Below are 14,731 nucleotides of genomic sequence, written 5' to 3' on the forward strand. Positions count from 1 at the left end.
TAGCAAGTGTATATATAGTGTGCCAAGAAATCTGTTATGAACTAGGGAAAACAATATACAGAACAAAATGAAATCTGGCTTAAATATCTTAGAGTAAAGGAGACAAGTACATATGTTATATATGAGCACATAGAATAAATAAAACATACAAGTCTATATTTTAAATTTTTCTGTATTTTCTTGAATAAACATTTGATTGAGAGACTTTCTAGAAGTCATTAAAAGCAGGTGGAGGGTGGGGGAAGAGGCAATGATGTAGACACATTATTTTTTATAATTGAATAACATTTCAAATAATTTTTTTTAAAAATCCAGGACAAGAAATCAGTAGAAAGTACTTGTCTTTGTTTTGCACGGCTAGTGGACAACTTTCAGCATGAAGAAGTGAGTATTTTATCTGATGTGTAACTTTAATGAAAATTGGAAATAAGGAAATCATTGGGTATTTAAAAAATACTTTGTCTTTTCTCTAAGAATTTGCTTCAGCAGGTCGCCTCTAAAGATTTGCTCACCAATATTCAGCAGCTGTTGGTCGTTACTCCACCAATTCTAAGTTCTGGGATGTTTATTATGGTGGTCCGTATGTTTTCCTTGATGTGTTCTAACTGTCCGACTCTAGCAGTTCAACTTATGAAGCAAAGTAAGTGCTATTTTCTGCTTTACATTTGAAAAAGTAGAATATCTTCTCTGTTGTGGAGAATGTAATAATTTTCTAGAGGACAGCTGGGTGGGTAGTCGGAGGAATTGCTTAACCATGTGTGACCTGACCTCTTCAGGTCAAACTAGGTGACATGTGGAGAGAGTGCCCCACCTTTGCCATTTAATATTTGTGTGGTCTTGAGCTAATCATTTCCATTTTCTCTATCTCTATAAGATGAAGGCTGTGGACTAGATGATGAAAGATTGTTTCTGTCTCTCAGAATATTCTACTGTTGCTGATATCCTTACAGGTTCTCTCTATGCACAATAGGAATTGAATGAATTCACAGGAGCTAGGGGAAAAAAAGAGGTGACAGTTGTATAATCTTAAGGGAGCTTAATTGTACAAAGCTTGTAGATTGAATGGACCTTATGGTTTTAACTAGAATACTGATTTGAGAGTTCCTCTGCTTGGAGTAACTTTATTACTTCAGTTAAAAGGGAGAATGAAAATTTAGGGCAACTTGATAATAGAACCCTTTTTTTTTTTTATTTTTATTTTTTTTATTTTTTATTTAATAGCCTTTTATTTACAGGATATATACATGGGTAACTTTACAGCATTAACAATTGCCAAACCTCTTGTTCCAATTTTTCACCTCTTACCCCCCACCCCCCCCTAGATGGCAGGATGACCAGTAGATGTTAAATATATTAAAATATAAATTAGATACACAATAAGTATACCTGACCAAAACGTTATTTTGCTGTAGAAAAAGAATCAGACTCTGAAATATTGTACAATTAGCTTGTGAAGGAAATCAAAAATGCAGGTGTGCATAAATATAGGGATTGGGAATTCAATGTAATGGTTTTTAGTCATCTCCCAGAGTTCTTTTTCTGGGCATAGCTAGTTCAGTTCATTACTGCTCCATTAGAAATGATTTGGTTGATCTCGTTGCTGAGGATGGCCTGATCCATCAGAACTGGTCATCATATAGTATTGTTGTTGAAGTATATAATGATCTCCTGGTCCTGCTCATTTCCCTCAGCATCAGTTCATGTAAGTCTCTCCAGGCCTTTCTGAAATCATCCTGTTGGTCATTTCTTACAGAACAGTAATATTCCATAATTTTCATATACCACAATTTATTCAACCATTTTCCAACTGATGGACATCCATTCAGTTTCCAGTTTTTAGCCACTACAAAAAGGGCTGCCACAAACATTCGTGCACATACAGGTCCCTTTCCCTTCTTTATAATCTCTTTGGGATATAATCCCAGTAGTAACACTGCTGGATCAAAGGGTATGCACAGTTTGATAACTTTTTGAGCATAGTTCCAAACTACTCTCCAAAATGGTTGGATTCGGATAGAACCCATTTTTAAAAGTATACCTATATATGCACAGGTGTATGTGTGTATGAGAGACAAAGATGTATGTACATAAAGTTAAAAATACACTTGCTTAGGCTTATCTCAAACTATTTTTTTTAAATGTTTGATTTGATATTGCTATTAATTTTAAGTTCATCACACTATTTGATAGAAAATACTCATCATATGTCTAGATACTTGGGTGGGAAAAATTCAATATGATACAAGTTGCTGCTGAACATAAAGACTAGACGGTGTGTTTCTCTTTGCTGTCCTGAAGAATCTGTGGCCTATGGCCTAGGTGTATAGGAGTACCTATATCAACAAAATGATGGCCTTTTGAAGTATACATTTGATGTCATGGGAATTGTGCCTTGTAAGCTATTATATTAAGGTTTCTTAAAGTAGTGTTAAGCTTTTGTATTTGAGAACTACAATTCTCATTTTGCTGAGGGACCCAATTAAGTAGTTCCTTATACAAATGGGCAGTTTAGGGTAAGATAGAAATATGAAAAATGAAGAATTTGCTATTTGTTCTTCCTTGCATGCCAATATTTGCATGCAATATCAGTTGAATTATCTTCGTCTTCTCATGTAATGACAGTCTCTGAAAGTAAACCCTTAAAATAGTACCCATAAAATACATATTGTTCTTCAGGATTTGCTAAACATAAAATTAACTTGTAATGTTATAATCATTACAAAATTGTTGGGTGGGTCAAATATGTTTATAAACTGCAACCATATTATAAATAGTCTTACTTCATTTGAACCTAACAGTCAAGAACTTCAAAAATAGAATCTTATAGAATGGTTTTGCATGATTTAAAAAAAAAAAAAAACCAATTGTATATAAACAAAAATTAAAAATAAATAATAAAATAAAATAATAATAAAATAATAATAAATAATAAAAAATGTATTGGGGTGTGTGTGTGTGTATATATGTGGGGGGGGAGGGAGGAAGGGGGGGAAGAAGGGAGAGAATTGTTACAATAAACTAAGGGACAACTGAAAGTTTTCTCTTAAAAATAAGACTCTTCATAGTAATGAAAGCATTAGATATTGTTAAATGATGCCTAGAACACAAACTTCTGTGGCAAATCAGTGAAGGAAAAGAGATTAAAGCTTAGAGTAAGGAGTCATATATTTTATTAACTCCCGTTTTTAATTGATCTTTTGATTTTTGTTTTTCTTATACTTATATACTTTAAATCTCTTTGCCTTACTCCTTGAGTCTCTCCCCTCAAATCAAGAATTTAAAAAGAAAAAGGAGAGAAAAGCAGTTCAGCAAAACTAACCAGCATATAACCACCATATCAACCAGGTCTGATAGTGTTCCCCAGTACAAAGATGGGAAAGAAAACTGAATTTTGTCATCACATCTTTCTCTTTGGCCACCTTTGATCATCATGATATTATGTAACATATTTAGTTTTGTTTTTAATAGTGGTGGTTCTTTTAATTTGTATTATCATTTTGTTTTCTGGTTCTGCTTACTTCCCTATACCTCACTTTCTCTACATCTTTGAATTCATCAATCACTTCTTCCCAAGACAGTTATGTTTAATTCTATTCTTGTCATAATTTATTTACTATTCCGCACAGTAAGTTATTACTGTCTTTGAATTTTATATTTTCAGGGTATATGGCTAGCCTAATGACTAGCCTAATCTCTGAACTAAATGATAGTTTTGTCATTTTAAAACATGATTTCAATTTTATTTATTTATTTTTGCTAAGGCAATTGGGGTAAAGTGACTTGCCCAGGGTCACACAGCTAGGAAGCGTTAGTGTCTGAGACCAAATTGAACTCAGGTCTTCTTGACTTCAGGGCTGGTACTCTGTTCACTGCACCAGCTAGCTGTCCTCACTCTCCCGCCCCCTGCATATGGGGGCCCCCCCCCCTTAATTTAGGATTAATTCATGATTGTAGCAACAATGTATCAGCATAGCTGTAGTTCTGCAGTTTTTTGTTTGGATGAGAAATTTTTTTTTTTTTAATAGTGATTTTGAGCAGTTTTGTATAATAACAATTTGTAGTTCTTTTTAGAATTGTTGGGGGGAAATTTCTTAATAGATATTTATGTTACTTATTTTAGATACTAGAAATGCTTTATGGAAAGATTTTTTTCACAAATGACTACTTTTCAGCCTAATTGTGTTGATTGTTTTCACAAACGCTTTTCATTTTTCTTTATATCTCTTGTGTAAGAATTTTCCTTCTAAATAAAGGTACTTGATCTCCTTTAATATATATCCATTGTCAACCAAAGACTAAGTGTTTATATGTCTGCTATGGACAAGGTAGTATTAGATACTAGAGCCAAAAGTAAAATAATCCTTGCATTCTAACCAGGAAGTCATGTGTAAGTGCATGCATATACGAATACGTGTGTGTGTGTGTGTGTGTGAGAGAGAGAGAGAGAGAGAAATGCACACTAAGCAGATGTAAGGCAACCTTGGGGAGAAAGTATCTTGGAAACAAGGAAAGGTATCATGCAGAAGGTAATGTTTGAGGTGAGACTTGTAGCAAAGTAGGAGAGTTTCTCGAAGCACAAATGGACGTGGAAGAGCATTCCAAACATGAGGGATAACCAATAAAAAGGCATGGAGAAATAAAGTGCTATGTATAGAATACTTTAACTCCACTATGAAGAACAGAAGACTAAAAAGATAGTTTGGGACTAGCTTGTGAAGAGCTTTAAATAACAAAGTTTCTGTCTTATCTTCAAGGTAATAGAGAAACACTTGGGTTGATTGAGTAGAGAAGTGGCATGGTCTTACCTAATTTCATAAAAATATCTGGTTATTTTGTAGAAGATTGTTTGAAAAAGGTTTAAGGTAGGGACACCATTAAAGAGCTTTTGCAAGTGCAGAGTAATAGTTGATAGGAAAATCAAAATGGAATAGCTGCCCAAATCAAGTATAGAGAAATGTGGTGGTAGTAGAATTTGGGAATTGAGTGTATGGTGAGGGGTAGTGAAGAGTGAAGAATGATCCTGAGGTTGCCAGCTTTTGTAACTGGAAGAAGATGGTGGTACTTTCAGAAATAGGGAACTTGAGGGAAGGGAAGATAGTGAAGTATGATTTGAATTGACTGAATTTGAGACAATCCCATTTGTGATATGTAATAGACAACTGTCCAAACTCATTGCTACCACATGTTCTTTAAATCCTCAGCAGTCTCCAAACTCCGTCATCAATTGACTGCATTCTTTCCAAAGTTGCCAATGGTCGAATCTAAGGGTCTTTGCTCAATCCTCATTGTCTTTAAGTATATGTAGCACCTGAAAATCTCAGAGAGAGAATCTAGTTTTCATAACACTTTATTTTTACTCTAACCTACAAGACTGCTTCTAAAACTTCTTTGCTAGTTCATAAATTACTCACAAATGGGCAAGGCCAAGATCCTTTGTACATCTTTTCTTTGCATTATCTTACTGGGTAATCTCACCTTCCATGGGTTCAATCAATAATTTCTATACAAATCATGTGTATCTAGGCCTCTTCTTTTACTAAGTATGAGTACAAGGGTGATAGTTTGAGAGGTGGATGCCATAGACTTGGGCATGTTGTGGGTAATACGGAAGGAAGTTGTTGTTAGAGATTGTTACTAAGAGAGATTGAAAATTTATTGTAAAACCATATCAATTTGTGAAAAAAATTGTATTACATTTTGGATAAGGGTCTGCTAGACATTATAGATAAATAATAGAGTGGCACAATTTCCTGGACAAGATAGGAGTATTAATGATATATGTGTAGTTAGCACTGCTAAGGACAGACCTCAAGTGGTATAGGAAATGACTTAAAGATGTTTCACTTTTTCTTCTTGAAATCCTTATTTGCATATCATTTTAGAAGATATTTCTAGTGGGTTGGCATAGTTATCTGCAGAGAAGAGAGAGATAATACCAAAAATTGGAAAAGAAGAGCTCAAATCTTTATCATTTTCTTACTATGTAATGTGACTGTAACAAGTGGACAAATCATTGTACTGAACTTGTACCAGATTATTTCATATTCTAACTCATTGTAATTAAAATACCAAAAGATTGTTCTAAGCCTTCTGTTGAGATAAATGAATAAGGTCTGTTATCAAAGAATGTTTCGTATTTGGGACTCATTGTGATTTTATGTGTTGTAATTATGGTTACATTTACATTAAAAGGCCAGGTAATACACATTCATGTTCAATGCATCTATAATTGTCTATTACTGAAGAGTCACAGAAAATTCCAGGTTCAGTGTGATAAAGGAGATTTAGCATAATCTTCCTCAAAATGACCCCAGTTTGCCCCAATAGGACATATTTTGAACTGAAAGATTTAGAAATCTTATAAGCAGCAATCAAGTTTATAAAAATTTTATTTTTGTTGCTAACAATTAAAAGAGGGAGAAAAAAGACCTAAACCAACTCAGTTTTAATGTGAGTATTGTTTTACAACATCTGCTTCTCTTTATAGTGTCTTTTCTGTTGATCCTGATGTCTTTGTCTGTAGTTTTTTACGTGACAGCTTCCCCATTAGATTTCTTGCGAATTCTTCCATGATCATTCAGGGGTTATTGTTTGGTTTGCTTTTCTTAGTATCCCCAGCATTTAGCAGTGTTTGCCTCATAGTAGGCATTTTATGAAATGTTTGTTAATTTACAGGCTCTGTCTCATTTGAGATGCACGATTGCTAGAGAAGTTGTCAAAAAATTATCCTTATTACGTACACTTTCAAGGTCCTATAGAATCTACTTTCTCCTTTTCCTGTCTTCTCCTTACATTATTAAAGTAAATAATTTCTCTCCCAAACTCTATAATTCAGCTACACAAGCCTCCATCTTCTTTAAACTGTGGTTCATGAACCCATATGAATCTAAATGTGAGAGTCATGAAATTGATTATCAGTAAATGTTTGATTTGTATACCCATTTTATATGCCTATATGCTTGGAGTCACATAAATTTCTGGAGTAAAAAGGTGTTTTCAAGTGGGAAAAGTATTAACAACCCATAGAGAGAACCTCTAAGGCTGCTTCTAGTTATAAATCCATGATCACATGAAATTTATGGCATATATGGCACAAATATTTGTATGTATATATGGTATGGTACTCCACCTTTCATCTCTTTGGCACACCTCCTATCTCTTAGCTGACCATACTTTGCTAACATTTTGCCCAGATTTGGGAGGTTTTGGATCTATGTCATCTATGTTTTTTTCCCCTCTTCCGGAACTTTCCCTCTGGAATTCTATCTATTTACTGTGTATTTCATGCATGTGTGTGTTTATGTGTGCACGTTCTTGATGGCATATTGTATTATTCCCATTAGGATAGAACTCCTTGATAGCAAGAACTTGTATATTTGCCATTTCTTTTTCTCTCCAGAGCAATATACAGTCAGTATATTATTGACATATAAACATAAGACATTGAGACTGATTCATTTCTATCAACTAGGTATGAAGAAATTCATAGGCTAGTAAATTGTTGCAAAGCAGATTTTAAAAGCATTTTAGATATTTTTATCCTTGGGTCTTTTATAAGTTCAGTTTGAGGATAAAACTGTCCATTAATGATTGCTAGCAATTTCAATAGTTTAATTTTTTATTTGTTTTGTTCTGCACCTGTGATTTTTTTTTTTTCATTGAATTGAGAAATCTTGGTGTGATGATTCTATTCACAAGACAAGTACCGCTTGTCTACAACTTTTAAATCCTGGGAAATTATTTAAGACACTGAAAAATTGTGATTTTCCTAAGATCTCATAGCTAGCTAGTTAACATCTCCCACTTCCCATTCCATGGATAGATAGTCAATAAATTGATGCTTTGTTGCTGGAATAATTTTTGAAAAAAAATTAATGGTCATCTGTATGTTTCAGATTTATTTGAAAATGTATCTTTATCTCTCACAGTCTATTCCTTCTGTAAATACAGTGAAAATGTTCTAAAACTTCTTGCTTTGTAGCACTTTTAAGTTCTCTAACCTTCTGGAGAAATCAATTCTATGAAGTTTTTAATAACTTTGCTTTTTAATTTACAGTTATCTTAGTGTAGTAACTCAATTATATTTTTAAAGATATTGCAGAAACACTTCACTTCCTTCTGTGTGGGGCCTCAAATGGCAGTTGCCAGGAACAAATTGATCTTGTTCCACGAAGTCCTCAAGAACTTTATGAGCTGACATCTCTTATTTGGTAAGTTTGGAGATAGTAAGTCCAACATTATTCCTCATATTCTCTCCTCATTCCAGATCATACACCACATAGCTTAATTAGTGTTCTAAAATACAGATCTGACTACATCCCTCCTAAGGTCAAGAAGCCTTCATGTTACTCAGATTTAATATAGACCCTTATAGTGGGAATTTAAATATAGGCCCACACCTACATTTCCAGCTATGTTTCATTGTCCACTCTTCATACTAAGCTAGATTGCTCAACTTTCCCTCATGATGTGTGAAGCATTGGAAGTTGGGCAGTCTAGCTTAGTATGGAGAGTGGACAATGAAACAAACTGTATAATAAATACATCCCATTTCCTTCCTGACTCCATGCTTTGGAACATCCTTTGTTTTCATCTTCTCTTAGCTTCTTTAGTTACCAGCAGTCAGTTAAAATAAAATCTAATACATGAGACATTTATTGATTCCTATTCTTTCTTCCCTCCCCCTCCCCCCTGGGGGGTGGGGGTGGGAGGGCAGCTAGCACCTTCCTGACAAATTTGCCTGTTTTTTCTTTACTTTGTGCATTTTATTTACTTAATTTGTGTATATTGCGTATGTGTTTTTTCTAATTGAATGTAAGCTCTTGAGGACATATTTCCAACAGTCTGGCTCATAGTGCTTAGTAATTTTTTTTTTAATTGAAATGTCAAATCTTCCTTTTTTAATGAACATTAAAAATACAGGGAATTGTCAAAATATTGATGTATTCTTTTCAGTGAACTGATGCCATGTTTACCAAAAGAAGGAATTTTTGCTGTTGATACCATGTTGAAGAAGGGAAATGCACAAAACACTGATGGTGCAATATGGCAGTGGCGAGATGACAGGGGTCTTTGGCATCCCTACAACAGGATTGATAGCCGGATAATTGAGGTAGTAGTTTCAGTACATTTTAAAGTGGTTTGTTGGGTCAAGGAATTTTACTTGCTGCTTTAACTTCTATATATAACTCAAATGCAAACATTACATTTTCATTTTGTCATTTGTCAAACTGATGACAATTGGATGATTTCTGGTGACAAAGCATTGTTATCTTTAACCCTAGAAAATTGCCCATGGGCATCTCTTGCCTCTAGTTTCCTCAGGTTTAAAAGTGAGAGAGTTAATTTTATGCTTTTCTCCTTTTTGCTTGAAAAAAATCTCTAATCTTTTGTAATAGTCCAAGAGTAGTGCCATATTTCTGAATGTGTGATATTCACACTACTTATGTTAAAATTTTGTAAAATTCTTCCCATTTCCTAAATCTGGTTAAAGTTTTTTGTAAAGGTACAAGGAAGCTTGGAAATTTCATCCTTAGTTTCCTCATCAGTAAGAAGCTCCTTCAACCCCTAAATCTCAAAACAGTGCTATCAAACAGATTTCTAAAAACAATTATTTCTTTTATTGGCTATTAAAAACTAAGGTCTGTGTGCACCATTCTTAGTCTGAGAATCTAGGAAGAAGGTAGAAGGATGATTCTTTTCATTGCCTAGAGTGATTTTTTAGTTACATCCTTCCTATTAAATAGTTCACTACTTGAGGATGTCATTCCCCAAAACTTAAGGTTTTCTTTGCTTTTTGGGAGTGCCTACTCTCTCTACCAAGAATGCATGTCCAAGTTTTGTTGATAATACCTAAGAGTTTTAAGTAGAAATAGAGTTAGCCAAAATGAGACATCCAGAGTATTTTTAAGTTTCTGATACTTACTAGGCTGATGTTTATATTTAATATTTTTCTTTTTCTTTTTCTTGTTTTTAGGCAGCTCATCAGGTTGGTGAGGATGAAATAAGCTTGTCCACCTTAGGACGAGTTTATACTATTGATTTTAATTCTATGCAGCAGATCAATGAAGACACTGGGACTGCACGTGCTATTCAGAGAAAACCTAACCCATTAGCCAATACTAACACTAGTAAGTATCCTTTGAATTAAAATTAAATTATTACGCTGTAAAGGAATGAAGCTGTTATTGAAGCCTTATCTATGCACAGGGCATGTCTGTTTTGTGCCTGTATATATATATATTTTTTTCCTACCAAGTACATTAAATGATTAAACAAATCTTTTCACACTTTTTCTAATTAAGAAATTTATTCTCTCCCCCCCCCCTTTTTTTTTTTTTTTTCTGATCCTTCCCAGTACCAGTTTCTACAACAAGGATTCTTAACCTGGAGTCAACACAGTCCACAAAATGGGTCCATGGGTAGACTTCAGGGGGTCTTTGAACTTGAATGAAAAGAACATTATATATATATATATTTTTTTTTTTTTCCTCTAAGTTGTAACTGGAATTTACCATTTCGTTAAGTTATTTAAAAATATGATCCTGAAAAGGGCTACACAGAATTCACCTATGTTAACAGCAACTCTATTGAGATTCAGTATCTGTTCTCTATCCTTTTCTGTTGTTCAAATCTACCTTGAATCATCCAAGTGCCCTCTAAGGAATTGTGCATACGCATGTGGTATGTGTGTGTGTATGTGTGTGTGTGTAGTGTGAATAAGTTCATAAATGAAAAAGTAGATAAAGCTACATTAGGGGGTTCCCTTTTCCTCTTTTGTAGTCACATCTGCTGTAAGGCATCTCTTAGGTGTGGTAATTGTAGAGAATCTGAGTGTTTGCTGCTTCTCTGCAAGCACTTTGCCATTTCTGTATAATAGTCAAAATAATTGTCTTTTTATTCTCCTTAGTAGATGGCAACAGTTGTCCTCTCCTCCTCCTGAATTAATTCAGTTTTTGGAGGTTCTGTTTATTAACCAAGCCACAATCTAATTATTTACTTGATATATTTTCACTACCAATGTACGAGTATCTTAGTAAACCAAAAATAAGGTCCAATTGTTGTGGTGTAAGAGACAAAGGCCTGTCCTCAGATTCTTCATCCCTCTTCTGATACATCCCTTGGTTTGTGACTCTAGGCAATTCATTTAGTCTGTTTTTGCCCCACGCAACCTGCCAGGAGTAAATTGCAGGACACTTAACCTATATTCATATAGGAGTTATTTCTTTACCAGGAATCTCGTTTGATAATGAATTCATAGGTACAGACCAAAACCTTTTTTTCTTTTTTACACATGTTGAAAAACAGTTTCAGTTGAAACTGATTATTAAATTACTCTATTGCTTGAATTCTTTAGAGTTTGCTTATTCTTACCTTTGGGTTGTATAAAACATCTACATTTTCTTTTACAGGTGGATATTCAGAGTTAAAGAAGGATGATGCTCGAGCACAGTTAATGAAAGAGGACCCAGAACTGGCTAAGTCTTTCATTAAGACGTTGTTTGGTGTTCTTTATGAAGTGTATAGTTCTTCAGCAGGACCTGCAGTCAGACATAAGTGCCTTAGAGCAATTCTTAGGATAATTTATTTTGCAGATGCCGAACTTCTGAAGGATGTACTGAAAAATCATGCTGTTTCAAGGTGTGTATGTTTTCTGTCGTCTTTCCTATATCTGTTTATTTTTTAGACAACTAGATGTCTGGGCAGTTAGGTTGTGGAAAGAATGCTGAACTTGGGAGTCAGGAAGACCCCTCTTTCAAAGTCCAAATCTGGCCCCAGATATTTCCTAGCTGTATGACCCTGGGCACATCCTGTTCGTCTCAGGTTTCCTCATCTGTAAATGAACTGGGGAGGAAAAGACAGACCACTCTAATATCTTTATTCAGAAAACCCCGAATGGGGTCTTCAAGAGTTAGACATGACTGAACAACAAAATCTAGATACCTGCCAGTATATCTTGATTGGGTTCTGAAAGCGATTTGAGATTCATGGAGCAAATGGAAGTGGAATTATGCTGAGAAAAGTCAAGGGATCTTATTCTTTGAGGGAAAAGGGGGGGTGGGAGTGGAGCATCATTGAGACAGTTGGTGTTTTTAGATTTACTTCTCATTGTATTTTGTTTACATTTTTATATATAAATGTGTGTGTGGGTATGGGTGTGGGTGTATAAAATTTGATACTTAAAATGCTTCTGTGTATATAAGCATGTTCGTGTAATAAATCTGTCTTAAAATTTATATTGGATTGGCCCAAATGATTAAAACTTTTAAAATTTAATTTTTATGATCCTTTTTCAGTTGAAATTTTTGTGTTTGAATGAAATTGTCTGGTTATACATTCATATTTTTTTTTTTTTTTTTTTTAGTCACATTGCTTCCATGCTATCAAGCCAAGACCTGAAGATAGTAGTTGGAGCCCTTCAAATGGCTGAAATCTTAATGCAGAAATTGCCTGATATTTTTAGTGTTTACTTCAGAAGAGAAGGTAGTGTTACATTTAATTCCTATTTATCAGAACTAGTTTTTAGTTCTTAAGAGTACTTATTAGTGAATAACAATTTTAGCATTAGAGTATTTTATTAGTGAGTAATAATTTTAATGTGAGAACAAAAGTGTCTACTAATGTAAAGAATAAAATAATAGCATTTGACTAGGTAATCTCAAAGTCATTGTTTACCTTTTCTAAAGATGGAAATGGAGGTCCTAAATTTAGAATTGGAAAGGCACTTTTAGGGGGTCATCAAGTCCAACCTGTTGATTTTCAGTTTGTATGAGTGGACAGCATTTTCTGAACCAAAAGGAGAAAAACATATTAGCTTTTTAAATGTCTAGAAATCTAGAGAAATAGTAAATTTTTAGAGTAAGTCACAGTAAGCTGTAGTCATAATAAAGAAATATAAGTCTTTGTCATACTAGCACATATCTCCTTTGTTGCAGCTCTCCCCTACTTTTAGATAATTGAATTTCTAAGCCATCCATGAAAGATAATTTTTTTCTTGTTCTTATGATGTGGTACTAAGAAGATCTCTAATGTCCTTTCCAATCTCCTGGAATTTTATTTACATGGCCTCTTGATCCTTCCCATTTCAGTGTTTTAGTGCTTTTAACCAAGTTCTTCTCTTAACCTGAATTTGTTCTACTGTAGTTTATGGTTTCTTTTTTTCCCCCACTGTGGATATCCAAGACACTGTTCATCATTGTCTGCATCATATGTATTGATGATAATAAAGAAATCATCTCGCCTAACCCCCTAAATTTTTAAAAGTCTTTTTATTGGATTGTAGATTTTTTTTTCCCCCCCACAGAAATGCATCTAAAATATCTTTACAGGAAGTCATTTTCACATTCCTATTAATATAAAACATGTTTTAGAAGGATTATTTTTCAGGTTTTTCAGTGTCATTTGAATATATCTCAAGATCAAATTAACTGTTTTTCCCTACATAACACATTCCTGGTTCATTTAGCTTGCAGTCGATGACAATCTCTTGGTTTTCTTTTTCTTAGTTTTATCTATAATTTATTTTTACTCCATTTTAAATATACATGGTATGAATTTGTGAATATAATTTTGACTTTAATTTTCCTGTATTATCTAGAGTGCCTCCAAGCTTAATATTCTTAGAAACTTGACAATAATCTTTTGGTGGTTGGCTTTTTTTTTTTTTTTTAATCACATTAAATTTCAGAGCCATAAGAGACTTACAGTTCATTTAATCCTGTTGCCACATTTTATAGTAAAGAAAATTAAGAAGTCAAATTTCCTGACTAGTAATGTTACATGGCAAGATAGAAGTAGATACAAGAATTTTCTCACTGTAATAAGATGACTCTGTTTATTTTGCCTCTTCCTTCTTGGCTTTTCTTTTATTAACATGAAATTGGGAATTGTTTTTCTAGATTTCCATGAATCAAATACATATATACTATTTTATTTAACTTTTTTGGAGAACCTGATTTATCTGCACTCTTTATCTGTTAAGGTGTGATGCATCAAGTAAAAAATTTAGCAGAGTCTGAGACTTTGCTAACAAGTCCACCAAAGGCGTGCACTAATGGATCGGGGACTTTGGGTTCCAGCACCACAATCAGCACTGGGACAGCTACTGCTGCCAGCAACGCATCTGCAGACTTGGGCTCACCCAGCTTACAGCACAGCAGAGATGATTCTTTAGACCTGAGTCCACAGGGGTAAAATATTCTTTTCCAGATCTTCTTTTTCCATTCTTAATTTGTTATTTGTTTAAGCTCTGATGGAAAAGAATCTTCTTTTAAGCCTTAGAATGAATGTGTGATGTCAGTTTATAAGTTCTACATGGTAAATTTAGGTAAAGTAAATTGCACATTTTGTTGTGTCAGATTTTGTTAAGAGGCATATAGAGAAATTAATCACACTGTCATTTTATAGGAATTAGAGGGAAAATGACATTGATTTCCAGCTTTAGAGTTGAGACTTTACTTAGAATCCCATATGACAATTGATTTCTTAGAGCCTGTGGTTTTTACCTTACAAAGTTGCTGTGAATATAAATTAGATAGAATTCAAGGTGTCTCAGAAGTTTTGGTGCAGTTTGGCAGCCATTCTGTATATAGAATATTTCTCAGAAATGCCAAGTGCCATTAATAATAATAGTATGAAAGTGAAAAAGGGGATGAAGGGGAGATTTGTCCAGGTTTTCAGACTTAACATAAGAAAACAGGGATATAAAAATATTAAAGAATAGTAAAATTTC

General features: G+C 33.9%; 1 protein-coding gene across 17 annotated transcripts in view; it reads left to right on the top strand.

Annotated features, from left to right (window-relative positions):
* Window positions 1-14,731, top strand: part of TRIP12 (thyroid hormone receptor interactor 12) — a 167,775-nt gene that overhangs the window by 114,934 nt on the left and 38,110 nt on the right. For 12 of the 17 annotated variants that reach the window (XM_031957866.1, XM_031957865.1, XM_031957872.1 and 9 more), the window contains 8 exons: window positions 316-384; window positions 475-640; window positions 8,093-8,210; window positions 8,956-9,115; window positions 9,977-10,130; window positions 11,412-11,640; window positions 12,365-12,483; window positions 13,982-14,189. In XM_031957866.1, coding sequence (XP_031813726.1) covers window positions 316-384; window positions 475-640; window positions 8,093-8,210; window positions 8,956-9,115; window positions 9,977-10,130; window positions 11,412-11,640; window positions 12,365-12,483; window positions 13,982-14,189 — 1,223 coding nt within the window. The remainder of the gene's footprint in view (window positions 1-315; window positions 385-474; window positions 641-8,092; window positions 8,211-8,955; window positions 9,116-9,976; window positions 10,131-11,411; window positions 11,641-12,364; window positions 12,484-13,981; window positions 14,190-14,731) is intronic. The other 5 variants (XM_031957870.1, XM_031957874.1, XM_031957876.1 and 2 more) reach the window with 1 other exon arrangement.

Source organism: Sarcophilus harrisii, chromosome 3 (genome assembly GCF_902635505.1).
Source record: "Sarcophilus harrisii chromosome 3, mSarHar1.11, whole genome shotgun sequence".
NCBI lineage: Eukaryota > Metazoa > Chordata > Mammalia > Dasyuromorphia > Dasyuridae > Sarcophilus > Sarcophilus harrisii.